This window comes from Nothobranchius furzeri, chromosome 14 (assembly GCF_043380555.1).
Source record: "Nothobranchius furzeri strain GRZ-AD chromosome 14, NfurGRZ-RIMD1, whole genome shotgun sequence".
Lineage (NCBI taxonomy): Eukaryota > Metazoa > Chordata > Actinopteri > Cyprinodontiformes > Nothobranchiidae > Nothobranchius > Nothobranchius furzeri.
In genome coordinates this window covers 58,928,398-58,956,196 of record NC_091754.1, presented here as the reverse complement: position 1 = coordinate 58,956,196, position 27,799 = coordinate 58,928,398, and the positions used below count along the sequence as shown (strand labels likewise).

General features: G+C 42.3%; 1 protein-coding gene across 5 annotated transcripts in view; it reads left to right on the top strand.

Annotated features, from left to right (window-relative positions):
* Window positions 1-27,799, top strand: part of LOC107380961 (voltage-gated inwardly rectifying potassium channel KCNH7) — a 164,386-nt gene that overhangs the window by 91,729 nt on the left and 44,858 nt on the right. For all 5 annotated transcript variants that reach the window (XM_015952389.3, XM_054743248.2, XM_015952388.3 and 2 more), the window contains 2 exons: window positions 193-407; window positions 6,491-6,916. In XM_015952389.3, coding sequence (XP_015807875.3) covers window positions 193-407; window positions 6,491-6,916 — 641 coding nt within the window. The remainder of the gene's footprint in view (window positions 1-192; window positions 408-6,490; window positions 6,917-27,799) is intronic.

Below are 27,799 nucleotides of genomic sequence, written 5' to 3'. Positions count from 1 at the left end.
TATTATCAGTGTTGTGTTGTTGTGGTTGAACTCACTTCCAGAATAAAGGGCTCACTTCATGTTTCACCATCCATGTCACAAGAATCACAAAGTAACACCTGACTGTTCTCCAGTGTCCATAGTTCACAACCCTTCAACAAACCGTGTTACCCTTTACTGATTATACCTTGCTCTTTCACATTTTCCTTCCAGGGCCTCTCAGCCACATCAAATCCAGCCTGCTGGGCTCCACTTCCGACTCCAACCTCAACAAGTATAGCACCATCAACAAGATCCCCCTTATTACCCTCAATTTCTCTGAAAGCAACAATGAAAAGAAGTGCCCCTCCCCTCCGTCGTCAGAGAAGACCATCATTGCTCCCAAAGTCAAAGACCGAACACACAACGTCACAGACAAGGTTACACAGGTATGGCAAGTTTGCTGTTCAATCTCTGGGTTTTATTCTAAAGAATATCGGCCAGATTAAGGTCCTGTATCAGAGTTACCTGTGGTTCCTTTGTTCTCTCAATACATGATCTTGTTGGTCTCACCGTTCTCCCCTGGTCATTCTATTTCTTCTAATATCAGTTACCACTCAAAAGACCTTTCATTACTAGTTGCACAAGCATTCCCGAGTCACAGATCAAGGGACTTAGAGGCATTCAATATTTTGTAGTTGGGATTAAATCACTAACCACTCCACTGATCCTATCCAAGTCTCAACATACACAAATTTTCATCTTGCTTTAGTTTAGCTCAGACCACCACCAGAAGGCAGGGAGGGTAAAGTGTCTTGCCCAAGGACACAACAGCAGACTTCTCTTCCAGGAGCCGGGGCGATCCTACTACCTGTCGTCTACAACCCGCTCTACCTCCTGACCTACTACTGTTAATTTTACTTTGAAAGTAATTTCAGTGTCTTTTGAAGAGAAAAGCCAGAAAAACTAAAAGCGATAAACAGCGAAATTTAAAAGAAGATAAAATTTGTAGACTGGAGTATGTTAACATTTATTATAGGAATGCTGTTCCTAATATTTTAGACACTGACTCTCACTGAAGGTGATAGAGTGAAATCTGAAGGCTCTAAATTGTTAATTACAGTAGAGTACAGTCTTACAGCTGCTGCGAATAAGGACGGATTCTCCTCCAGCGTCCAGAATTCAAACCGGATTTCTAGAGTTACTGTCAGGTACAGAGGTCCTTTTGTTTCATCCTTCCTTGGATCTAAGATCAAACACTGAAGAGACACGAGTGTATGAAGGAAAATATTCCCAGGGGTAGGTCTCAGCTTCCTCCAAACCACAGAATAGGTCTCAGTTTTGCATTTTGCCCATTAACAGTGTAACAGATAGAGGACAGAGAAATTGACCCCATCTGCATCCAGATGCAGTTTCTGCTCAAGGCCGTGGAAAGAAGCTAGAGGCACTACAGTGCATCACGCTGACCTCTCTGTACAGTATTAAAGTCAAAGTTACTTATGAGCAAAGGGCTGTGATTAACTAGTGGCCCAGAAACACTGCTGCTGTGTGAATCCTCATTTATCTAAGGGGAAAAAAGCCTGTTGGCACATTTTTAGCACTGGTGTTCCAGTGGTAAAGAAGACCTTGTGGTTTCTGGTTGATTCTGGCACCAATACGTACATCCTCTGTTCATATGTTAACCTCCTCTCTGTGATGTCCTTTGTCAAGCATGGACACTATAAAAGTGAAAATTAGGGATGTAAGAAAATGTCGATTATGGCAAAATGTCGTGATTTTTCCCCAGCGATATTATACCGATATACAAAAGCTGGTATTGAAAATATCGATATCGCAATATATCGTGATTTTTTTCTTGCAAAAATGTATCAATATTCAAAAGTCGCGTATCTTATTTTTGGAAGAATTTACATGGAAACATTTGTTTATTTTCTTTTCTTGTGGTGCAATTCAAACGCCGACCACTAGTTGGCAGCAGTGTGTAATGTTTTTTTTTCCACCATTGAAATGTAAATCCCTCTGTTATGGTTAAACATGTTAAGTATCAGTTTGGACTGTTTATTGAATTTCCCTATAGTAAATTTAGTCTAAAAAATCGCCAATATCGTCTGACTGAATGTATCGCAATATATCGTGATATATTGTATCGTCTCCCCTTTTTCGTAATACGTATTGTATCGCCAGAATTTCACCAATACACAGCCGTAGTGAAAATGTATCGTTATCACGATATTGATGCCACATCAGCACTGGAAAGGACTGCCATAAACAAACAGCATTCAAGGATCATGGCTGAGACACCGAGAGCATGAAGATGACAGAAATAAAAGTATGAGACACAGGAATCAATTACTCTTCCTTATGCAGACCTGTGACCAGTATGGTACCCTAATCCAGTGACTCAACATATGGGGTCTATCAGACTCTAATTTAAATGTTTTACTCACCACTTGCTGATGAACATTAAAATAAATCCCAGACGCAAAAAAAATAAATAAAATTCACAACCCTTAGGAGGATTTCAATTTCTCGCCATTGTCTACAGTTTAAGGCTGTAAACAGTTCTCTGGACGCCTGACTGTGAAGAACACAAAGTGACGGCAGATGTCTTGAAACCAGCTCTGGACTCCCGGGCTCGGCAGATCAAGGTCTGGAACAGACACGCTCTCTGCTGGCCTTGGCTGCCTCGCAGCTTATTACAGGCAGATGGAGGGCTCACCCAGGAAGCTGGTCGGCAACGAAAGGAAGCCGCGGCGTCTAACTCACATGCTGCTTCTTACATTCTGAAAGTCTCAGAGCACGTGCCTCGCACCCTGCATGAGCCCATCGGTCTCCATTCATCTCTAATTATAGCTTTCTTGGGTTGATCTGAAACTGGATTTGGAGTTGTGTGAATCATTTACGAAGCACATAAACATGGAACAACATCCTCACGCTATGAATTTTGTCTTAGTCTTGTCAGAGGAGGCCAAGACGAACCAAAGAAGGGAGGAAAGCTTTCAGTGATTGGCATATTGTTTGAAGCCAATAGAAATACAGAACAAGCTTTCAGTCGCACCACCAGAGAGTTCATTTGCACATAGCTAAAGTAGGTACAATGAATAAGTAAGATGGGATCTTTTATTTAGAAACAGATTGGCTACAACGTACTAATCCAGAACTGTCATTCTGCCAACCGTCAGACTCCTCCCAGGCTTCCTAGCAGGGCGAGGGACTATGTATCCATAAGTGGTAAGAGAGTTATTTCTGTCACCACTATTATACTGCAGGGTACTCCTGCAGAGCCGTCCATCTCAGGTTTGTTTACGCTCGTCCTGATAGCTGGGGCCGTTTCACACAGGAAGCCGTTTCAGAAATTATTTTTGGGAGCAAACACGGAGCCTCGGCTGTAATTGAAACAAGCGTTTAAAACTCCCACATTTAATGAAGTTGGAGTTTGATGAATAATAGAAGATATTCAATTTGTCTGTCCTTTTGCCTTCTGACTGATTTCAAAGGTTATTCCATATCACAGAGTAATAGCACCCGACCCAGGCCGGCGCTGAAGAGGAAGGAGGGCCTAATGACCACCTCAGTTATTAACACGGCAGTTTTCTTTGTGCCGTACGTCATCACTCCACTCCGGAGTTCTCTCTTCCTCTATAATCACACAGATTATTAAGGTGACCGGCGTTGAGATAAGGGAACATCCAAAGATGATGAATGCCAAATAAAGTCACTTTCATTTTCTAGCTCTGTCACACATAGTAGTAGCTGTCTCTTTGCCCTTCTGGTTAACACACAGCACCAGCCTTTACTTCCCTGTATTCCCGTGTGGGGTTTTCATAATTGGCAGCAAAACGTTGATGCTTCTGGAGTCATTTCTGGGACAAAACAGCCACTTTTTCTCTGTTCAGTTATTCCTTTTGTCTCCTTTCTTTTATTTCCTGTTGTTACTATAAGCGGTGGACTTCTTTCTGGAGCGTCTTGTCTCACAGTAATATCATAATAAAAGTTTTACATTTTATGACTCAGTTCTGATTCTGGCATTGAAACGTCCTGCTCTTGTTAAAGGCCCCTTTATCCTCTAAATTGATGCTAATCTCTAAAGTACCTCAAGGTATCTGTTTAGTTGGCAGATAATGTTGATCATCTTAGGCGTGTTCTTGCTGTGTCGTGTTTCTAATTCCATGCTGTAGTTCTTTTTTAAACCACAGAACAGTTTTGTTACCTGTTTTCCCGCTACGTTTTCGTTTGCGGCTGCAAAAACCATATCCTTAAACCGCTTTTTAAACTGCACCATGCTCGGACATTGCTTCATATCTTTACCTAGTCTGTTCCACAGCTTCACTCCACATACAGAGATGCAAAAACTTTTTAATGCTGTTCGGATACAAGGATGTTGTAAAATTAACTCCCCTCTCAAATTATATCCACGCTCCCTTATAGTAAACAGCTTTAGAATATTGTCAGGAAGCAATTTATTTATTGCTTTATACATAATTTGAGCAGTGAGAAAATGAACTAGGTCTGTGAATTTTAGAATTTTAGCTTTTAAGAATAGAGGATTCGTATGATCTCTATAACCAGTTTTATGGATTATCCGTATTGCCCTTTTTTGTTATATAAAGATTGATGATAGCGAACATTTGTAGGTATTGCCCCAAACCTCTGCACAGTAATGCAAATACGGTGCAATCAGGCAACAATAGAGAATGTGGAGTGCTTTGTGGTCCAGAATGTTTTTTACTTTACTTAAGATTGAAACACTTCTTATAATTTTGTTACGTATATGATTTATATGAGATTTCCAGTTTAGTTTATCATCTAAAATCACACCAAGAAACTTATGTTCAAGTACTCTTTCAATTTCCACACCATCTATATGGATCTGTGCTTGTGCATTTCTAAGGGAATTCCCAAATAAGATTATTTTAGTTTTACTTAGATTCAGAGATAGTTTATTAACCATCTTTTAATTTTGCACATCTCTGTAGTAACTGTATCCAGCAGTTCCTTTAGATTCCCCCCAGAACAAAAAATATTTGTATCATCTGCAAATAATATTAGTTTTAATATATCAGATACCCTACAAATATCATTTATATAAAGAATAAATAATTTTGGACCCAGTACAGAGCCTTGTGGAACACCACGAGCAATGTCCAAACATGATGAGGAATGGACACCCAGCTTCACAAATTGTTTCCTGTCACTTAAATAATTTTTCATCCATCGCAGTACAACCCCCCTTATCCCGTACCATCCAAGTTTATTAATTAATATGTCATGATTAATTGTGTTGAATGCTTTCTTGAGATCCAGGAATAGTCCAGCTGCATACTTTTTCCTGATCTATGGCATTTGTAATCTCCTCAATTGATTCGATTAATGCCAGAGATGTTGAACTTTTCGATCTAAATCCATATTGACTATCAGAGAGTAATTTATATTTATCTAGGAATTTGTCTAATCATTTATTAAAAAGTTTTTCTAGGATTTTGGAGAATTGTGGTAGTAAAGAAATCGGTCTGTAATTTGTGAAATGGTGTCTATGCCCAGTTTTATACAGCGGCACAACTTTAGCTATTTTCATTTTGTTTGGAACTTTTCCAGTCTGAAATGATAAACTGCAAATATATGTTAGTGTCATGATCCGCCCCGGCCTCCCTGACTGTGTCTCTCCTGCCCTGATTAGCCTTATTGTTCTCACCTGTCCATGTGTTCCTGATCCCCTTGTGTATTTATACCTCCCTCCTTGTTGCTGTCTTTGTCGGTTCATTGTCGTTTGTGCATGTTCGTTCGTCCTGTTGCTCCCAGTCTACAATTAAACATATTTTTATTTTTTCATCCGTCTGCCTGATCTTCTGCCTCCTGGAACCCACCACCACACATGGTCTGCCATCTCCACCCGCAGAACATGACAGTTAGAGGTCCAACTATTCCTTCAATGACCTTCTTAATAATTACCATGTCAATATCATAACAATCAGTAGATGTTTTATATTTACACATGTGTACAGTGTCAATTATTTCTTTTTCCTCCACTGCTATGAGGAACATTGAGTTTGGGTTCCTGTCAATCAGGCATTCCTACAGTCTACTGCTGGCAGTGACTCAGGAATTTGCTCTGCTAGTTTTGGTCCAATATTGACAAAATAATGATTAAAGCTGTTGACCATATCAGCAGTGTTTTCCATAATATTGCCATTGTCAATAAAATGTTGAGGATAACTACGTTGCCCAGAATTATTTTTAATGATACCGTTTAAAACATCCCATATACCCTTCATATTATATTTATTGTTGTTCAAAGTTTTACTCTAATACTCCTTTCTACATACACGTATAATATTGGTCAACTTATTTTTGTATTTTGTATGTTATAAATGCTGTATAAATATTACCCCACTGATATCACCTAAGTATATATACATATGTATATACTTATTTTTCTTTAGTTTTAGCAGTTTTAGGTGAGGCTCATTGAGAATGTACAGCAACTCTGTACTCTGTAACTATAGGTTGATAAATCTTCTTGGCTCTTCTTCAGGTCCTCTCTCTGGGTGCAGACGTGCTGCCTGAGTATAAACTGCAGACGCCACGTATGGACAAATGGACCATCCTCCATTACAGCCCCTTTAAAGCGGTGTGGGACTGGCTCATCCTGCTGCTGGTCATCTACACAGCCATCTTCACACCCTACTCTGCTGCCTTCCTCCTCAACGACATTGAGGAGCGACACAGGCGGGAGTGCGGATACTCCTGCTCTCCACTTAATGTAGTGGACCTGATAGTAGACATTATGTTTATTGTGGACATCCTAATAAACTTCAGGACCACTTACGTCAACTCCAACGAGGAAGTAGTCAGCCATCCGGCCAAGATTGCCATCCACTACTTTAAAGGCTGGTTCCTCATAGACATGGTGGCGGCCATCCCATTTGATCTGCTCATCTTTGGCTCAGGATCAGAAGAGGTGAGGATGGGGCAGGGGCAGTGGGGCTAAGGGGGTGGGTGGGTTTAACTCACCTAGTAAAGAGTTGGTGTTGTAATATAGCATAAAAGTAGGTTCAACAATAGAAATGACCATGCAGATCAATGAACAATGTCTTTATCAGCATCGCAGTTTTAAATCTGACATTTATTTAGAACATGTCTTATCGAGTACTTTAATGTAGAGTGTTTGTAGCAAAAACAAAATTTTTTCAACTGATTTTAAACCTACAGCGTCACATCATCAGCATATCGAGACACTCACAATATAATCTCAGTGATAAATAAAAGTCATTATAAGACTTTACTTCTAAAGCTGCAATATCATGTTTGACTGTGTTTAATTTTTTAGAGCATGACACCAGAAACATTTCCAGAATTTTCATTTGTGGATTTTTAAAACAGTTTGAGGTTGAATCAAGTTTATTTTTCATTAATCCAGTCGCATGAGTAGAATTTGACCGAGGAATAGTTGTTTGTGTTGAGACGTGGTTCTTTAGATTTAGTGTTGGACGATTGCAAGTTGTTTTCAATCTTGCAATTCACCACTAGATGTCCCTCTTTCTCTCTCTCTCTCTCTCACACACACACACACACACACACACACACACACACACACACACACACACACACACACACCGTGAGATCCTAAAACTTTACACCAATCATCTTAAGTGAATTCTGCTTGAATATTATGAAAGAAATTACGATTTATGTTATGTGTCCATATTTTGCTGGAGGTGCAGAACCGGGATCTCGTCAGAAAGCAAAAACAACAAATGGCTCACTCTAGACATGTTTTCTCTGTTTTTAGGATTTGACAATATTAACCTCACTAACTTATTTTAGCAGCCCAAAACTTTTCACTACATCTTTAAGGCTATTGCTCATGAACTGAGCTCCGGCGGTGACGTTTCAGGTTTTTAATGATTACAGCCCTGAACCCATCTGACTCTGAGCTGTCACATCTGCTTCTCTCGGTGATCTTTTCATCAGTTCAGGACCACAGGGGACCAAATCAGTCAGAAAGGTCTCAGCCCTGCCAATAACTCTGCTGGTGAGACACAGTGTTGTTGGAGGTCTGGGGGGATTGGTCAACAAAGATAAAACTAAAAGAGCAAGCAGAGAAAGGACCAAAAAACTTTGTGTTTCAGATAATAGATTCTGTCTGACTATTTTGTTTTAGATAGTTTTTAACAAGGCATTTACATTTGCTTCTTTTCTTGTGTGTTTGTTAACTGAAGTCTCAACAGAAAGAAATTGTTTTATAAAAATGAGCTACAGCTTTGGTCAGAACAGAATAATAATTATCAAAAAGTTTCCTTCATGTGTTTTGTGATGGCAGTTTACATCTAGCTATGAAAAGTAATCAAGGGGTTATTTACTAAGCTCTCCTCTGACATTAAAATAGGAATAAATAACAAAAACCTAAATCCTCGAAGTCGGCATCACCAGAACCATCTCCTACAGATGAGCCTACTGCAGGATCATGGCTCCACCAGAGCAGAGATTCTCTGGAAAGACAGTAGAAAGAAGGGAGTTCATCTGCAGCTCAGTGAGGAGATGACTTTTAAGCTCTGTAAAGTCAAACCAGGACAGGGAATGATGTCAAGAATGACAGTAAAGAAGCCAAGAAAATAATCAGGAAAATGATGGATATTCTACTAAATGTCCTGGAACTGGACTGCTGGTGGTCGAAGCAAAGTCTTTTTTTCCTGATAAATCCCATAAGTTTAGCCACAGAAGAGCTATGCATAAAGAATAGTACCTAAACACCCACCTTGAGGCATTCCTCCAGCCATCCCTCAACAGTTTGATTGCATGAATTTAGTAGACTAGACATGACTTTGACTAGACTAGAAATTGCTTTACTAAATTAAACATGGCTTTAACTAGACTAGACACGATTTTACTAAAGTAGACATGACTTTGACTAGACTTGACATGAACTTACTAGACTAGACATGACTTTGACTAAACTGGACATGAATTTAGTAGACTAGACATGACTGTGACTAGACTAAACGTGGATTTACTAGACTAGACATGACTTTGATTAAACTTGACATGACTCTATTAGGGCTGACATGACTGTGACTAGACTAAACGTGGATTTACTAGACTAGAAATGACTTTCACTAAACTGGACATGACTCTATTAGGGCCGACATGACTGTGACTAGACTAAACGTGGATTTACTAGACTAGAAATGACTTTGACTAATCTGGACATGACTATTAGGGCCGACATGACTGTGACTAGACTAAACATGGATTTACTAGACTAGACATGACTTTGACTAAACTTGACATGACTCTATTAGGGCCGACATGACTGTGACTAGACTAAACGTGGAATTACTAGACTAGACATGACTTTGACTAAACTGGACATGACTCTATTAGGGCCGACATGACTGTGACTAGACTAAACGTGGATTTACTAGACTAGACATGACTTTGACTAAACTGGACATGACTATTAGGGCCGACATGACTGTGACTAGACTAAACGTGGATTTACTAGACTAGACATGACTTTGACTAAACTTGACATGACTCTATTAGGGCCGACATGACTGTGACTAGACTAAACGTGGAATTACTAGACTAGACATGACTTTGACTAAACTGGACATGACTCTATTAGGGCCGACATGACTGTGACTAGACTAAACGTGGATTTACTAGACTAGACATGACTTTGACTGAACTGGGCATGACTCTATTAGGGCCAACATGACTGTGACTGGACTAAACGTGGATTTACTAGACTAGACATGACTTTGACTAAACTGGACATGACTCTATTAGGGCAGACATGACTGTGACTAGACTAAACGTGGATTTACTAGACTAGACATGACTTTGACTAAACTTGACATGACTCTATTAGGGCCGACATGACTGTGACTAGACTAAACGTGGAATTACTAGACTAGACATGACTTTGACTAAACTGGACATGACTCTATTAGGGCCGACATGACTGTGACTAGACTAAACGTGGATTTACTAGACTAGACATGACTTTGACTAAACTGGACATGACTATTAGGGCCGACATGACTGTGACTAGACTAAACGTGGAATTACTAGACTAGACATGACTTTGACTAAACTGGACATGACTCTATTAGGGCCGACATGACTGTGACTAGACTAAACGTGGATTTACTAGACTAGACATGACTTTGACTAAACTGGACATGACTCTATTAGGGCCGACATGACTGTGACTAGACTAAACGTGGATTTACTAGACTAGACATGACTTTGACTGAACTGGGCATGACTCTATTAGGGCCAACATGACTGTGACTGGACTAAACGTGGATTTACTAGACTAGACATGACTTTGACTAAACTGGACATGACTCTATTAGGGCAGACATGACTGTGACTAGACTAAACGTGGATTTACTAGACTAGACATGACTTTGACTGAACTGGGCATGACTCTATTAGGGCCGACATGACTGTGACTAGACTAAACGTGGATTTACTAGACTAGACATGACTTTGACTAAACTGGACATGACTCTATTAGGGCCGACATGACTGTGACTAGACTAAACGTGGATTTACTAGACTAGACATGACTTTGACTAAACTGGACATGACTCTATTAGGGCCGACATGACTGTGACTAGACTAAACGTGGATTTACTAGACTAGACATGACTTTGACTAAACTGGACATGGCTCTATTAGGGCCGACATGACTGTGACTAGACTAAACGTGGATTTACTAGACTAGACATGACTTTGACTAAACTGGACATGACTCTATTAGGGCCGACATGACTGAGACTAGACTAAACGTGGATTTACTAGACTAGACATGACTTTGACTAAACTGGAGATGGCTCTATTAGGGCCGACATGACTGTGACTAGACTAAACGTGGATTTACTAGACTAGACATGACTTTGACTGAACTGGGCATGACTCTATTAGGGCCGACATGACTGTGACTAGACTAAACGTGGATTTACTAGACTAGACATGACTTTGACTAAACTGGACATAACTCTATTAGGGCCAACATGACTGTGACTAGACTAAACATGGATTTACTAGACTAGACATGACTTTGACTGAACTGGGCATGACTCTATTAGGGCTGACATGACTGTGACTAGACTAAACGTGGATTTACTAGACTAGAAATGACTTCGACTAAACTGGACATGACTCTATTAGGGCCGACATGATTTTGATTAGACTAGACATGACTATACTAAACTAGAAATGACTTTATTAGGGCCGACATGACTGTGACTAGACTAAACATGGATTTACTAGACTAGACATGACTTTGACTGAACTGGGCATGACTCTATTAGGGCCGACATGACTGTGACTAGACTAAACGTGGATTTACTAGACTAGACATGACTTTGACTAAACTGGACATGACTCTTATTAGGGCCGACATGATTTTGATTAGACTAGACATGACTATACTAAACTAGAAATGACATTATTAGGGCCGACATGACTGTGACTAGACTAAACATGGATTTACTAGACTAGACATGATTATACTTGACTAGACATGACTATATTAGACTAGGCATGACTTTATTAGGGCCGACATGACTTTGACTAGACATGGATTTACTAGACTAGACATGACTATACTAAACTAGAAATTACTTTATTAGGGCCGACATGACTTTGACTAGACTAAACATGGATTTACTAGACTAGACATGACCTTGACTAGACTAGACATGATTATACTTGACTAGACATGACTATATTAGACTAGGCATGACTTTATTAGGGCCGACATGACTGTGACTAGACTAGACATGGATTTATTAGACTAGACTAGACATGACATGACTATACTAAACTAGAAATGACTTTATTAGGGCCGACATGACTTTGACTAGACTAAACATGGATTTACTAGACTAGACATGACCTTGACTAGACTAGACATGATTATACTTGACTAGACATGACTATATTAGACTAGGCATGACTCTATTAGGGCCGATATGACTTTGACTAGACTAAACATGGATTTACTAGACTAGACATGACTTTGATTAGACTGGACATGATTATACTTGACATGACTATACTCGACTAGGCATGACTTTATTAGGGCCGACACGACGGTGGCACAGGATTTAAGTGCTCGCCTTGCAACCGGAAGGTTGCAGGTTCGAGCCCCGCTCAGTCTGTCACTGTCGTTGTGTCCTTGGGCAAGACACTTAACCCACCTTGCCTGCTGGTGGTGGTCGGAGGGACCGGCGGCGCCAGTGCTCGGCAGCCTCGCCTCTGTCAGTGCGCCCCAGGGCAGCTGTGGCTACATCATAGCTCATCCCCACCAGTGTGTGAATGTGTGTGTGAATGGGTGAATGACTGATTGTGTTGTAAAGCGCCTTGGGGGGTTCCAGGGCTCTGGAAGGCGCTGTATCAAATACAAGCCATTTTAGATTAAACATGAATTAAGTAGACTATACATTACTTTACTAAACTAGAATGACTTTTACTAGATTAGATATGGCTTTGACTAGCCTTGACATGGCTTTACTAGACTAAACATGACTTCTCTCCCCAAGTCCCCGATGAACATGTTTGGGTCATGAGGTGCAGAGCAGTGAACATGAAAACAGACCATGCACTTGAACCACGGCACCCTTATTTTATCAGTTTTCTAAAGTCAAACCAGGAAAGGGCAGCTTTTGCTTTGTTCATTAGTTAAAACTGTTAACTAGGAGTAAGTTGTTCTGTCTAATCCAGAGTCTCCTAAGCCCTCTCGATAACCAAATGAAGCAGTTTTTTTTAAATCTGCTGTTCATGAAACCGAATAATCTAACTGGTTCCAATGGGTTTGTGATTTTGATGAGGGTCCGTAGATGGAGGCCTACATTGAGTGGCAGGTGGAGAAAACAGAGAAGACAACCGAGCGGTGCCATGGCACAATGTATGTCCTCATCGCACTGCCAGATGACTGGTGGAGTGACAGGATGTGTGTTCACCAACACAACTTGTGTTCTAAGCACACTGACAGGATCAAAAGGAGTGGAAAAATGTCAAATCTATTTTTAGCTCCTCCAATCAGCAGCGTGAACTAAAAATAACATCCATGTACAGTTTTAGGTTGTGTTATCTTAGCCTTTTTTCAAGTGACTATTTTTAGACGTAGCATCAGGCACCTTTGTTGCCTGGAAACCACATCAGACTTTTTTATACCTTTCTGAATGTATTAGAGCTGCGATCGCAGCAGCTGAAGCCTCGTGTGGTGTCTTTTTGGACATCAGAGAAGAATTTCAGCAATGCAGACTGGTAAATAACATGTACTTATAGACAACCTTTAAAACCTTGATTTTGATCCGTTTTTGCTCCAGTTGCAAATTCCAAAGGTTTAGTTAAAAAAAAGAAAACAAAATCTAAATCAGTTTTGATTTAAAGAAAACATTTTAATCTAACCAGTCACGAAACTAATATTTTTCTGCTTGGAACATTTTGCAGCCTATGTATGCTGACAAAGTCTAAATTTTAACAACCCCAAATTCACAAGACATGTTTAACAAAGGGGGCTGCACAGTGGCGCAGGGGTTCGCACCGTTGCCTTGCAGCAAGAAAGTCCTGGGTTTAGATCCTGGCCCGAAGTCTTTCTGCAAGGAGTTTGCATGCTCTCCCTGTGCACGGCTTCCTCCCACAGTCCAAAAACATGACTGTCAGATTGATTGGTCTTTCTAAACTGTCCTTAGGTGTGAGTGTGTACGTGTATGGTTATTAGTCCTGTAGTGATGGGATTTATGGCTCTTTCATGGGAGCCGTTGAGCGTGAGTGATGTTTATTTGACATGGACACAGCAATTACATTGGACGAACCAGATGTATTGTTTAGTGTGTTAGCACACATGCTAATTTGCAACACTTGTCCATAGAACCTTTCATTAGTGAACCTGTTCATTAGTTGGTCGTTTACCTGAAAGAGCCGTTCAAACGACTGGCTCCTTGTGGGGGGGATCAAGAGAAGCTTCTTCCTGCGGTGTCCGTTACGGCGCACGGGGTTGGTTAGCGTTCCTCCCATAGATATGTATATAAACACATGTTTATATAGCACCGTAGCACCTTGGTCCTGGAGGAACGTTGTTTCGCCTCACTGTGTACAAACCGTATATGGCTGAAGTGACAGTAAAGTCCAATTGATTGATTGATATACATATCTATGGTTCCTCCTACGTCCGACACAGCTGTGGGTGGGGTTTGAGCGGTTGAGTTTGACCGACTTCCGGAGAGGTTTGTTAAGATGAACGGCTCTCTGCAGGGACTCGGCTCTTATCATTCACCTTGAAAACCCGTTCAAAAGATTTGATTTGTTCATGAACGTCACATCACTATAGTCCTGTGTGTCTCTGTGTTGCCCTGCAATGGACTGGCAGCCTGTTCAGGGTATACCCCGCCTGCTTGCCTGTGCCCCTCGGGACCCTGGGTGGATTGGGCATCAAGCATCGATTGGAACCGGTTCCAACCGGTTCATTTTTCCCAGAATCGCTCAACGTTTTTTATTTTGATTTCCAGTTTCAGTTCCTAGAATGCTGACGGAAGAGGAATCCACGGACGATCTCCGTGAAAAATAAACGTGATCAGCAAATTGTGATCAATGCTTTTCAGAGCTGATCACACCAGCTGTCTGTGTGCAGCACCGAGTACCCCCTCCCCCCACCCGGATACAAACAAACGTACTTTTACTCCGTAATGTAAACTTTAATTCCCGCAGCGTAGAAGAAACTTGTTAAAATACGTCAACACGGTGGATTTAATGGAAGCTTTAAAGAACAAACTCTGGACGGTGTGAGGTGAGTTTGTCTCACTGCAGAAATAAAAACACACACGGTGCGTCAGCAGTCAGATGCAGCCGCTCACCAACACTCGTGTGTGTGTGTGTGTGTGTGTGTGTGTGTGTGTGTGTGTGTGTGTGTGTGTGTGTGTGTGTGTGTGTGTGTGTGTGTGTGTGTGTGTGTGTGAGCGTCAGAAGGCTGAACAATAACCTGTAGAATAATTAAAGTCATCATGCTAGAGTCAGCTGTTCTGACTGAATGCTGCTGCAGCATGGAGGTGTAGCTCTCAGTCATCCTGGACGTGATCATCCTGAGAGTTTCAGCTGAAAACAGCTGGACGTTTCTGGACATGTTGGAGACATTTAGCCTCTCATCCCAGAGGCTTCTTCCAGACTTTGGCTGTGGTCAGAAACAAACACACTGGTTGTGCTGAAAGTCTTTTTTCTTTTTTTCTCCAAAACATGTTTTTGTCTAAATGAAGGTGATGTTGTTATTCATAGAATTAGAATTCATGTTTAAGTTGTAAGGGTTTAATTTACATCCATTTAATGAACCATAAGACGTGAGATTCCATAGGAAATATGAAATCAATTGTATGGATCTTTGGGTAATTTTAACCAGAAGATCTCAACTTTTTATTGCAGGGATTATGTAACACTTCATATTAACTCAGAGACAAGGGAAGAGAGAGTCACCTTTAAAACGTTTAAGAAGATTTATTTCTAAACAATTTTAAACAAGACTAACTCTAAACTCTAAGTGATGAATGGATCTTGGTGTGAATGAGACGTGAGATGGTTGGTGTGTGTGTGTGAGTGATGTTGTCATCAGAACTCTCGTATCCGGAGAAGCAAGTCTGAGTGGGAAGTTATGTTTTGCTCTTAAGCTATGATTAGGGATGCACCGATGGATCGGCATTTGATCGTAATCGGCCGATAGTGCCCCTATCGGTTTTGATCGGAATTTTCAAAATAGATCAGAGCAAACCGATCAGGTAGGGTTGTCACGGTAACCAGTGTAGCGCTAAACCCCGGTAAAAAAAAAAAAAAAGAAAAAAAGTTGACAATAATAACCGTCTTGTTTTAAAAAAAACTATATTATCTCGGTGGATTACCGTGGCTGCGGTGTAGGCGCGGTGACCCTTACCAGCCACCGTATCATCGGCTGAAGTTGCCGGCGGCACATGCACTCTTTGTTTACAACAAAACTTTCTTGAAGCTAAAGCTGAAATAATGGTCAAAGGAGGAGACGGCAGCGCTCAGGAGGACATTTATTATCCCTCAAAGAAGACAAAGTCGGAAGTACAGGCATATTTTAGATATTTGAAGAATGCCGAGGGAGTTTATGGAAGACGGACGGCTATCCTGTTTGCAGCACGAGCAGAAAAAGTATCTGTGAAAGGCAGCAACGCTTCAAATCTCATGACACATCTGCGTGACCATCACCCACAACTCTACAGTCAACGCAAGGCAAGCTAACGTTAGCGTTTTAGCTAAAATGCGTGATCCGAGGATTTGGGTTGAGGGAGAATGCAACGAGTCGCTATATAAAGCAGCCGCAGCGCCGCTACCTGCATATAAACCGTGTCACGGACACCGCCATGTTGAAATGACGCTATGCATTAAAGGGCTCCCAGGGGCAGATAAGAGATGGTCTCTCTCCGAGAATAATTATGAATTTAACAATGATTACTGCCTGATGACATTTTCCCACATCTGCAAAGCTCACTGGAAGGACACAAACCGAGGACAATATTTTCCTGATATAGGGTTTATTACTCAAGTAAGGGTAAAAAAGTATCTGATTAGAAGGCTACTTGAGTACTGAGTATCATCTGATCTAATATTTTTAAGATGATGACATCAAACAGACATAAAATAAGAAGTTATGGGCAAACATTGGTATTTTAAAGACTGAAGGGGAAAATGTAAACAAATAAACAACTTAATTACAAAATAACACATTTTAGGCAAAATTTAGACACAAACTGAGGACAATATTTTCCTGATATACAGGGTTTATTTAATTGTGTGAAAATGTAGCATGTTTAAAAAAAAAAACGCGATAATACCGAAAACCGTGGTAATTTTGGTCACAATAACCGTGAGGTTAAATTTTCACACCGTGACAACCCTAACCCCCAAATTCCACTACCTCCGCTCCGCTGCGCTCCGCTCCGACACGAACGCCGGAGCAAAATCGGTCCCTTTCTAGTCAATCAGAGCAATTCCACTACTGCGGCCGTGCTCCGGCAGTGCGGCGCCGTGCGCCGCCCTCTGTTCCGGCGTCCGGCAAAAATAGAATCGATCCTATTTTCGCCGGACGCCGGAGCACCTCCGCAGTAAATAGACAGAAATCACAACGGCCCAACAGGAAAAGGAGCGAGCACAATTTCCGTTTTTCACAATAAATCGATAAACAAAAGGCGTTTTTTGTTTCATATGCACAGGTTTAACAACTTTTAACAACTATCAATGGCGGCTGAAGTTTAAATGCACAAAAGTAAGCCATAAATACAGTTTCTACTATCAAAGTAGTCACACTTTGTTGATCCAAACACTGCTGATCTGTCAACACAAATGATGGGCAGATTAAACAGCTCATGCCGATGCTTCTCCCACACAACAGGTGTTTGGATCTAACTTCCGCGTTTATTGCTCGGACTGTATCGCAAGATCTCGAAAATCCCGCGCATGCTTGTTTGCCCCCCTCAGGTCTCCGCACCGGAGCGGAGCCGTTGTAGAGCGGGTACCAGTAAAAATTGAGTTCGGAAGCGAGTGGCTGCGGAAGGCGGGGGCGGACCGGAGCGGAGCGGAGCGGAGGTAGTGGAATTTGGGGGTCATACAGACCATTTTAGATTAGGTTACATTTCCTTTATTCCCAGATTATGTAGTTTGTAGCACTCATTATAATGTTGTAGAAAATTTCTGGCCAATGAACGTGATCGGTATCGGTGATCGGTATCGGTGATCGGCAGCAAAAAACCTGATCGGTGCATCCCTAGCTATGATCGGAGTTTCATAAACACATGAGACGCCATATTGTCGCTCCACACATACCCTTCAGTATGAGACCTCCTTACAGATCCATAATGCCAGGTCCTCGGACCCCCTTTCGGTACCGGAGCCGATGAAACTGCCTCAGCAGTACGACAGACTAGTCTTGGGATTGTCTCCAGGTAAAAAGCGACAGTTGGTTGACAGCGTCAGATGGACCCCCCTTGGGTCAGTGAGTTCAGCTTTTATTCTGAAAGGAACCGTTGCTTGGTTGGTAAAGTGCAACAGATTTTATCCAGCTTGTTGGTTCTTTGCCTAAAAAGTAAGTCCGGGTGGCCGGTCCGATACTTCTCTTAGAATGTGGTGAACTGAACCAAGATGGCGTGGGGACTGGTTTTATTCATCTGGATGTTTTGATTTACGGCCAGTTCCTCTTCTGAAAGGTAGACAATTGTTTTTCTCTTTCCCTCAGAAAATCTTAATATTCTCCTAGTTTGGCCCAGCGCAGTTCACTTCCCAATAGCAGCAACAGCCTCATATCATAACCACATAAGTGGAGAAATTGTTCAGTAGCAATGAGAGAATTTGCTGTTGCATTTAAGTGATGTTAACTATTATTTAACATTTAAACTTATTTTCTGATTTATTTATTTATTCTAAAAACCCTGGTAAGGGATGTTTTTCTGTATTTGGAGCATCAGAAAAAGTTTTATGGTGGAGGTGATGTTTCAAAGTCACTGAGAAACTGCATGCATGCAGTTTGTTGTTTTGCTGCTAATACAGTAGCAGGTGCCGCTGCTAATACAGTAGCAGCTGCAGCTGCTAATACAGTAGCAGGTGCTGCTGCTAATACAGTAGCAGGTGCAGCTGCTAGCGGGTGCAGCTGCTAATACAGTAGCGGGTGCAGCTGCTAATACAGTAGCAGGTGCAGCTGCTAATACAGTAGCGGGTGCAGCTGCTAATACAGTAGCGGGTACAGCTGCTAATACAGTAGCGGGTGCAGCTGCTAATACAGTAGCGGGTGCAGCTGCTAATACAGTAGCGGGTGCAGCTGCTAATACAGTAGCGGGTGCAGCTGCTAATACAGTAGCGGGTGCAGCTGCTAATACAGTAGCGGGTGCAGCTGCTAATACAGTAGCGGGTGCAGCTGCTAATACAGTAGCGGGTGCAGCTGCTAATACAGTAGCAGGTGCAGCTGCTAATACAGTAGCAGGTGCAGCTGCTAATACAGTAGCAGGTGCAGCTGCATGTTTTTGCAATAAAAATGTTATGTTGTAATGGAATTCATGCATTAGTTTTTGTTTGCTTTGAACCCAGAGCAGACGTCACACGCCAGACGACATCAACACTGCGTACTTTAGTATTTGTTCATTTATCGTGAGTAATATCGATATCGCAGTATTAAGCACTGTTATCGAATATCGCAGGTTTTCCTAATATTGTACAGCCCTAAATGAGAGTATTTTAAGGGTTACATATTTTAAATGTTTTGTTTAAATTACATTGCCATAATGAAAAACGGATTTAAACCACAAATAAAGAAGATAAGTACCTGAATTGAAGTTTAGTAATGTTAGAGAACCAACATTTTACCTGAGCTCCCTTTCCTGAGGGCCGGTATCCGGCATGTTTTATTTAATTCCCTGCTTGCACACACCTGATTTTAATCAGCAGGTGATTAACAGGTTTCTCCAGCGCTTGGTGAGCATCTGAATAGGTGATTCAAGTGTGTTGGAGCAGGGAAACAACTAAAGTAGGGAAAGGAGTTGCCCAGTAATGGTTTAGAGCAGGGCAATTAATTTTTGGCCTGGAGGGCCGGTAACCAGCACATTTTGGTGTTAACTCTGTTTCAAGGCACCGTGTAGCCCTGTCTGCAATTATTCAGGTTTGCAGTATAAAGAAAAAGAAAAGTTTACAGTTGTAAAAATAATAATAAAAAAAGATGGGTGAAAATATAAATACGTAATAAAAGGTTTAAAAATCATATGTTTGGGAACCCATGTATTTCATTTACAGTTAGAGTCCAAGAAATAAAAGGTTTTCATGATTTAGAGTTCATTTACTGTGCATAAGCAATATGTTTAAGTGTAACCCAAGTTGTCAGTTATTTTAATGTTGTATTGCCATTGGTTGTTGAGCTGACGAGCCAATCAATGTCACTCTTCTCTGTTATGGGGGCGGGACTACTAGTAGTGAAGTTGTGTGAATCGGCAGAGCGGACAGACGTTAATTTCGAAGAGAGAGATGTGGTAATGCGAACGTGGTGTGGATGTTTGCATCTAAGTATATCATTGAGGTCGACTACCCGTGGTCCGGATATGACTTATTTGTGATCTGCAAGAGGTAAATGAGACTGTGTGACTTGACATTTGTACTGTAACTATTCGTTATAGTTGTAAACTGGCGTGATATGTGATGCTAATTAACGGCTTGTTAGTTAGCGTAGCTTACCGCGTTATGTGCTGTGATACCATGTTAATGGTAAATCGTTATGTGGTAGCATTTGGTATTGTAGCTCAAATATTTTAATATGTTTAGAAGCTGAAAGGACGCTCTGAAAGTCGAGGAAGAGAGAGGTTTCTGCCTGGATGGACCCTGCTGTTTTCTGGCCCCTGATTTGTCATCGCTACGGTTCCTAACGGCCAGTTTCTGATTTGCCCACTAACTGACTCATTGGACTCGTGAGTACTAACTGGAACTAACGTGCACGCATTTTTGTTTATTGCTCCATTGGAGTGAAGCGACCATCAGTTTTAGGTCTCACCGCACCCGAGCTTCGAATCAGGCCTGCAACAAGCACTGTGCTATAGGTGTAGTTTGGATGGGGGAAAGGTGTGTGTGAGAGTGTGGGCCCACTGTTACAAGTTTGATTAAATCGTAAGTGTGTATTTGTCAGCAAAGGTATTTAAAAAGGTTGAAATTCATTTTCTTTTAAATGTGTGAGCGGTTGTAACCGAAATAACATTAGGCACCTAAGAAAGCTATATTTTGTTTTTGAAAATCTTTTATTTTTGTTTTGAAAATCTTTTATTATAACCCATGCCGTCACCTTCACTGTGGTTTTGTTTGTTTATTTAAATTCAGTTCATTTCATTTTATAAAAGTAAGTGTTTAATTTATTTGTTTCTGTGTTGTTTAAATAAATACCCAGTGAGAGATTTGAATTTGGGTAAAATACAGTGTGGTGGTCCTTATTAACTAATTTTAGAGGGTATTGGATACCATTATTTATAGCACTACGAACCTAGGCCCAGTCTCATTGTACTATATACTCTAGCTTTACCATAGCTATGTGGGACCAGGGTTACATAAATGGAGGCACCGCTGGGATTTTTAACTAAAGGAAACTAAATTTAATTTTGGACCAAGGAAAACATAGGTTGACCCTACAACAGTTTAAAAGCTACTGTAGTAAAACGTGCAACCACAAAATAAAAAAAAATAAATAAAAAACCAGATAGCAATAATGACACACCCAATGAGCAGACCATCACAACTTGAGTTGGTCAACTGGTGCAAAGGAGAATCAATGGATTTGAAACATGCCCTATTATTGTATGGGGTACCAGAAGGAGTTTCAAGAGATGAAATAGAAGAAACAGCAGGGACTATCAAAGCTTTGGGAAAAGTAGTAGTTAAGGGAAAAATGTTTAACTCTCAACTACAATCATTAATGGTGTTGTGTGAGTGTCGTGAGGAGATAAACCCCATGAAAATCCCTCCTGAGATAATGCCAATAAGTGGTGGAAGTGGCTGGAAAGCAGTGTACTACATTGAACCTCAGCCAGATGACTTTGAGGGAAAGTTACTCACTTTTCTGCAGAAGGAAGGGAAAACCTTAGAAGATATCCAAGGGCTACCCACCCACAAAAGGGAAGTGGATGGTAATTCTGAAGCCATCATCCGTGCCGTAGGTGAATTACTGGTCAGAACAAACAAACAGCCTGAAAGCCATCCATATAGACGTCTAAGGACATTTTCCGGGGTCAGTCCCACCCCAGCTGGGGAAGAAGCCTTAGATATCTGGTTGGAGCATGCCACACTTCTAGTAGATGAAGGTGAATGCCCCGATAAAGAAAAACGTCGACGCATACTGGAAAGTCTCAAAGGGCCGGCCTTGGAGATCATTCAGGCCGTGCGTCTGACCCAACCTGATGCTAGTTCCCAGGATTACATAGAGGCCATAGAGACCATTTTTGGCAGAGTGGAGTCAGCAGAGGAACTCTACCTGTCATTCAGAGCGCTTCACCAACAGCCTGGTGAGCGCCTGTCTGAGTTTCTGCGAAGAGTAGAGAGGTCTCTTGTTAAAGTAGTCCAGGGAGGTGGTTTACCAGTTAGCGCTGCTAACAAAGCTCAGTTAGAGCAGTTAGTCAAAGGATCCACTTCTGAGCTTATGTTGCTTCAGTTGAAAATAAGGGAGCGGTTGGATAGTCCTCCCTTATTCCTGAACTTGTTAAGAGAGGTGATGGAAGAGGAAGGCCGCCAAGCAGCCAAACAAAGCCACACCCCATCTAAGTGTCACCAAAGGGTTCGTACAGTTCAGGTGGAAAAGGAGAAAGAGTTTGAAGCGGTCACTCAAAGGGAACTGCAAGCTCAGATTCGGGAGTTGAGAGCACAGTTAGAGGAAAGAAACCCCGCAAGAGTTCAAACACAGTGTGATTGCAGTTTAAAACCCCCGACAGAGAAGCCAAAACAGAAAAGTGATTCACAGAGTGAAATACGGTCACTCAGAAAGCAAGTGAAAGCACTAGAAAATAAAATGAGTGTGATGGCGGTGAAGTCTACAAATGACCCACCACAACAACACTCAACTCAAGTCTCGTGTACACAAAGCAGTCTCTTGCCCCCGGCCTGATTCTTTTAAAGCCTCATCTTCTAGAGAGAGAGATGACTATTTCTGCTATAAGTGTGGAGAAAATGGTCACATAGCAACCAGGTGCACTGCACCTGAGAACCCCCAGAAAGTCATAAGAAAACTTATACGATTAATACGAGGAGTAGCTGGTCCTAACCAGGAGGACCCAAATCCCACAGGAGAAGAGCAATGTGTTGCTCGAACCAACAAGGTTGAAGTCCAAGAAACTGACACAGGCCTGCCTGAGGGTCTCGTAGGCCCGTCATTTAATCAAACAGTCAAAGTCAATGATGTGGCCTGTGACGCTCTTATCGATAGTGGGTCTAACGTGACTATTATCTTTGAACGCTGGTATAACCAACACTTAGCAGATATCCCCATAAAACCTCTCTCTCGCTTGGGACTCTGGGGACTAGCTGACACAGAGTATCCCTACAAAGGTTATGTTGTTGTAGAGATGGAATTTACCAAGGAGATCACTGGTGTCGCCGGGCGAGTAGAAGTGCTTGCATTGATTTGTCCTGACCCGAAAAACCAGCAACAAACCCCCGTGTTGGTTGGCACAAATACGTCTCTGTTCCGCCGCCTATGGGATTTGGTGAAAATGAAAGGTGACCCGAGCACAGCTCATTCCATGAGAATTCAGTCTGTGTATGCCCCCATTAGGGCACAGGAGCAACTGCCCAAAATTGATGTGCTGGGACAGATAAAATGGAAAGGGCCCCGCCCACTTTCTATCGCCCCAGGAGCAAATTGCTATGCCACTTGCAAAGTAGATAGGCACAGTGCTCCCTCCAAAGACCTTATCTTGATCGATGCACCTTTTACCCAGTTACTCCCTGCCGGCGTGCTGGTACAGCCAGGTGTGCTCTCAGATGCTGGTATAGACAGCAATAGCTTGGATGTGTTACTCCAAAATGAGTCCACAAAGACAGTCTCCATACCAGTGGGATCTGTCATCGCTGAAATGTTTGCCGTGGATACAGTCACCCCAGTCCAGCCCTCTGACCTTGCCACTGAGGAAATAGATCCAAATCTCTTCGATTTTGGGGACTCCCCTATCCCCGAGGAGTGGAAGAGTAGAGTTCGGCAAAAGTTAGCTGAGAGGAGAAATGTCTTCTCAATGCATGAGTGGGACGTTGGTTTGGCTAAAGGGGTGGAACACCACATTCGTCTACATGACCCTAGACCTTTCCGGGAGAGGTCAAGGAGACTAGCCCCTGCCGACATTGATGATGTGAGGCGACACATACAGCAGCTGTTGGCTGCTGGAATTATAACTGAGTCCCGTAGCCCATATGCTTCCCCAATTGTTGTGGTGCGGAAAAAAAACAGGGCGATACGAATCTGTATCGATTACAGAACACTGAACAACCGCACTACACCTGATCAGTATACAATGCCACGCATTGATGATGCCTTGGACTCCTTGTCAGGCAGCCAATGGTTCTCAGTACTAGATCTGCGTAGTGGCTACTATCAGACAGAAATGGCTGAGGAGGACAAGGAAAAGACGGCATTTATTTGCCCCCTGGGCTTCTATCAATTTGAGCGCATGCCACAAGGGATCACTGGAGCACCTGCAACGTTCCAACGCTTAATGGAAAATGCTGTTGGGGACATGCATCTTCTGGAAGCCCTTGTGTACTTAGACGATATCATTGTTTTTGGTAGAACGCTTGAAGAGCATGAGCAACGTCTCTTTAAGGTGTTGGACAGACTAGAAGAGGTTGGTTTGAAAGTATCCATTGACAAATGCCAATTCTGTCGTCCTCAAGTTAAGTATGTGGGTCACATTGTATCCACCAATGGAATAGCCACCGATCCAGATAAGGTTGAGGTGGTGAAACACTGGAAAGTGCCCACTCACTTGAAACCTCTCAAGTCTTTCCTCGGATTTTGTAGTTACTATCGGAGGTTCATTGCCAACTACTCCGCCATTATCCGTCCTTTGTCAGAGCTCACCAAGGGCTATGCACCCACTTGGAAGGACCCTAAAACCAAAAAGAGCTTAGACCCAAACCAAAACTATTTTAAAGCATCAGAGCCGTTTGCTGAACGATGGACTCCAGCCTGCCAGGTTGCCTTTGAACAGATCCGTGAATGTCTGATCAATGCTCCCGTATTGGCGTTTGCCGATCCCACCAAGACATACATATTGCATGTGGACGCCAGCATGAATGGTTTAGGTAATGTCTTGAACCAAGAACACCCTGAGGGCCTAAGGCCGGTGGCTTTCGCAAGTCGAAAGCTCAAAGACTCGGAACGTAACTATCCAGTTCATCAACTGGAATTCTTGGCGTTAAAGTGGGCTGTGGTGGATAAATTTCACGACTATTTGTATGGTGCCAAATTTATTGTCAGGACTGATAATAACCCCTTAACGTATGTATTGACTTCGGCTAAGCTCAGTGCTGTAGGGCATCGATGGCTCGCTGCCCTCGCCACGTATGACTTCACCATACAGTACCGCCCTGGGCGCCAAAACATTGATGCTGACTTGCTGTCCCGACAGTATGCCCAAGAAGAAGTTGGAGAATGGACTTCCATCCCGCCTGCTGGCATTAAAGCTCTCTGTAAACGGGCCTGCATTAAGGAAGGAGCAGTTGTACCTGACAGATTGGTGGATCAACTTGGTGCTCCGGCCTCTGCAGTACCAGAAGCCTATGCATTTCCTGTGAATCTCAGCGTAAACATCCTCGATCAGCTGAGTCCAAAAGACATTCAAACATCACAAGATATGGACCCTACAATTGGGCCGGTGAAGAAAGCAATCAAGAGCAATAAAGGGTTTGCTCGCTCTAAAACTGACTCACCAGAGATTGTGATGCTCCTCCGTGAAAGTCGCAAATTGGAGTTGAGGGATGGATTACTCTACAGAGTAAAAGAAAAAATGTGTGGAAAACACAGCCGGCAGTTAGTCTTGCCAGCAAGATACAGGTCTATGGTGTTAAGGTCTCTGCATGATGAGTGTGGGCACATGGGTGTAGAGCGAACAACAGAACTGATTAAAGAGAGGTTTTACTGGCCTCGTATGGCAGCTGAGATTGAGCAGTACATTCGCACTTGTGGGAGGTGTATCACCAGGAAGACGCTCCCTCAGCGTGTCTCGCTCTTGAATCAGATAACCAGCAATGGCCCTCTAGATTTGGTCTGCATTGATTTCTTACAGATAGAGCCTGATTCTAAGGGTGTTGCAAATGTGTTAGTTGTGACCGATCACTATACCCGTTATGCACAGGCATTTCCTACCAAAGATCAAAGAGCCAGTACCGTTGCCAGAGTCCTGTGGGAGAAGTACTTCGTGCACTACGGTCTACCTGCTCGAATACACTCTGATCAGGGCAGAGATTTTGAGAGTCGACTGATCAAGGAGCTGTTGTCCATGTTGGGGATTCGGAAGTCACGAACTTCTCCCTACCACCCGCAAGGTGATGCGCAACCGGAAAGATTCAACAGAACCCTTCTAGCAATGCTTGGTACCATGGACACTGTAAAGAAACAATGCTGGAGCCAGCATATCTCCTACCTGGTACATGCGTACAATTGTACAAGGAATGATGCCACGGGGTACTCACCTTATTATCTCATGTTTGGGAGAGAAGCTAGACTGCCCATCGATGTCTGCTTTGGAATCTCGCCTAATGGTGAAAGTGAGTCCTCTTACCAACAGTATGTTTCACGGATGAGGAAAGAGTTGCAGGACGCATACAAACTCGCATCAGATGCAGCTACAAAAAACCATTTGAAGAACAAGGCACACTATGACCAACGCGTGAGAGATCTGCCTTTGGAGAGGGGAGACAGAGTTCTCATTCAGAATGTTGGAATAAAAGGCAAGCATAAACTGCAGAATCGTTGGAAGTCGACACCATATGTGGTAGTGGAGAAGTTACCTAACCTGCCCGTTTATAAGGTAAAACCAGAACATGGTCCAAGTATAGTCAAAACTCTCCATAGAGACCACCTGCTGCCCATTGGTTATATGGTCAGGATGCCTAATCCAGTGGATGACACAGGGCACCTTAGAAGACCCGTAACCAGAGCACATCGTGCCCAGAAAAGTCGACAAGCAGTTAAACCGCCTGATCCAGTGGAAGAAAGTAACACAACATCATCTGACGAAAATTGTGAAACTGTCCATAATCCGCAAAGTTTTAGTAGGCAAGAGGTCAGGAGACAACTGGCCACGCCACATCAGACTTCAGAGGAGGAGGACAGTGCTGAGGAGGAACATTTTGAAGCAGCAGAAAACCAACCCATAGGAGAAAGTGAGAGTGAAAACTCATCAGGAGAGGATACACCTATATTGGAATATGATGCTCAAGAGACAAACGAGTCTATGGGAGAGCAAGAAGAGGAACAGGAAATAAGTTCACCTGTTTCAAACAGAACACGAAGTGGCAGCACTCATAGAAGCAAAAGAGAGGGGAGTGAACAGTTTTCCACATGCCGAAAATCCCTGAGAAAACCAAAACCCCCCATGAGATTGACCTATGAAAAGCCAGGTCACCCATCTTGTGAGCCTGTTACCATCATGCATCATGGTATGGTCATTCAACTAAAATTAAACCCTCCAGACATCAGTGAACCAAAGGGACGTTCCAAGACATCGAAGAGAATTCTTAGAAAGAATGAATGACCATCTCCCTGTAAAGCTAAAAAAAAAAAAAAAAAAGTCAGAGGTGTGATGAGGACATCTACACGGTTAGAAGGGGGAGGGTGTAGCCCTGTCTGCAATTATTCAGGTTTGCAGTATAAAGAAAAAGAAAAGTTTACAGTTCTAAAAATAATAATAAAAAAAGATGGGTGAAAATATAAATACGTGATAAAAGGTTTAAAAATCATATGTTTGGGAACCCATGTATTTCATTTACAGTTAGAGTCCAAGAAATAAAAGGTTTTCATGATTTAGAGTTCATTTACTGTGCATAAGCAATATGTTTAAGTGTAACCTAAGTTGTCAGTTATTTTAATGTTGTATTGCCATTGGTTGTTGAGCTGACGAGCCAATCAATGTCACTCTTCTCTGTTATGGGGGCGGGACTACTAGTAGTGAAGTTGTGTGAATCAGCAGAGCGGACAGACGTTGTGTGAATCGGCAGAGCGGACAGACGTTAAGTCCGAAGAGAGAGATGTGGTAATGCGAACGTGGTGTGGATGTTTGCATCTAAGTATATCATTGAGGTCGACTACCCGTGG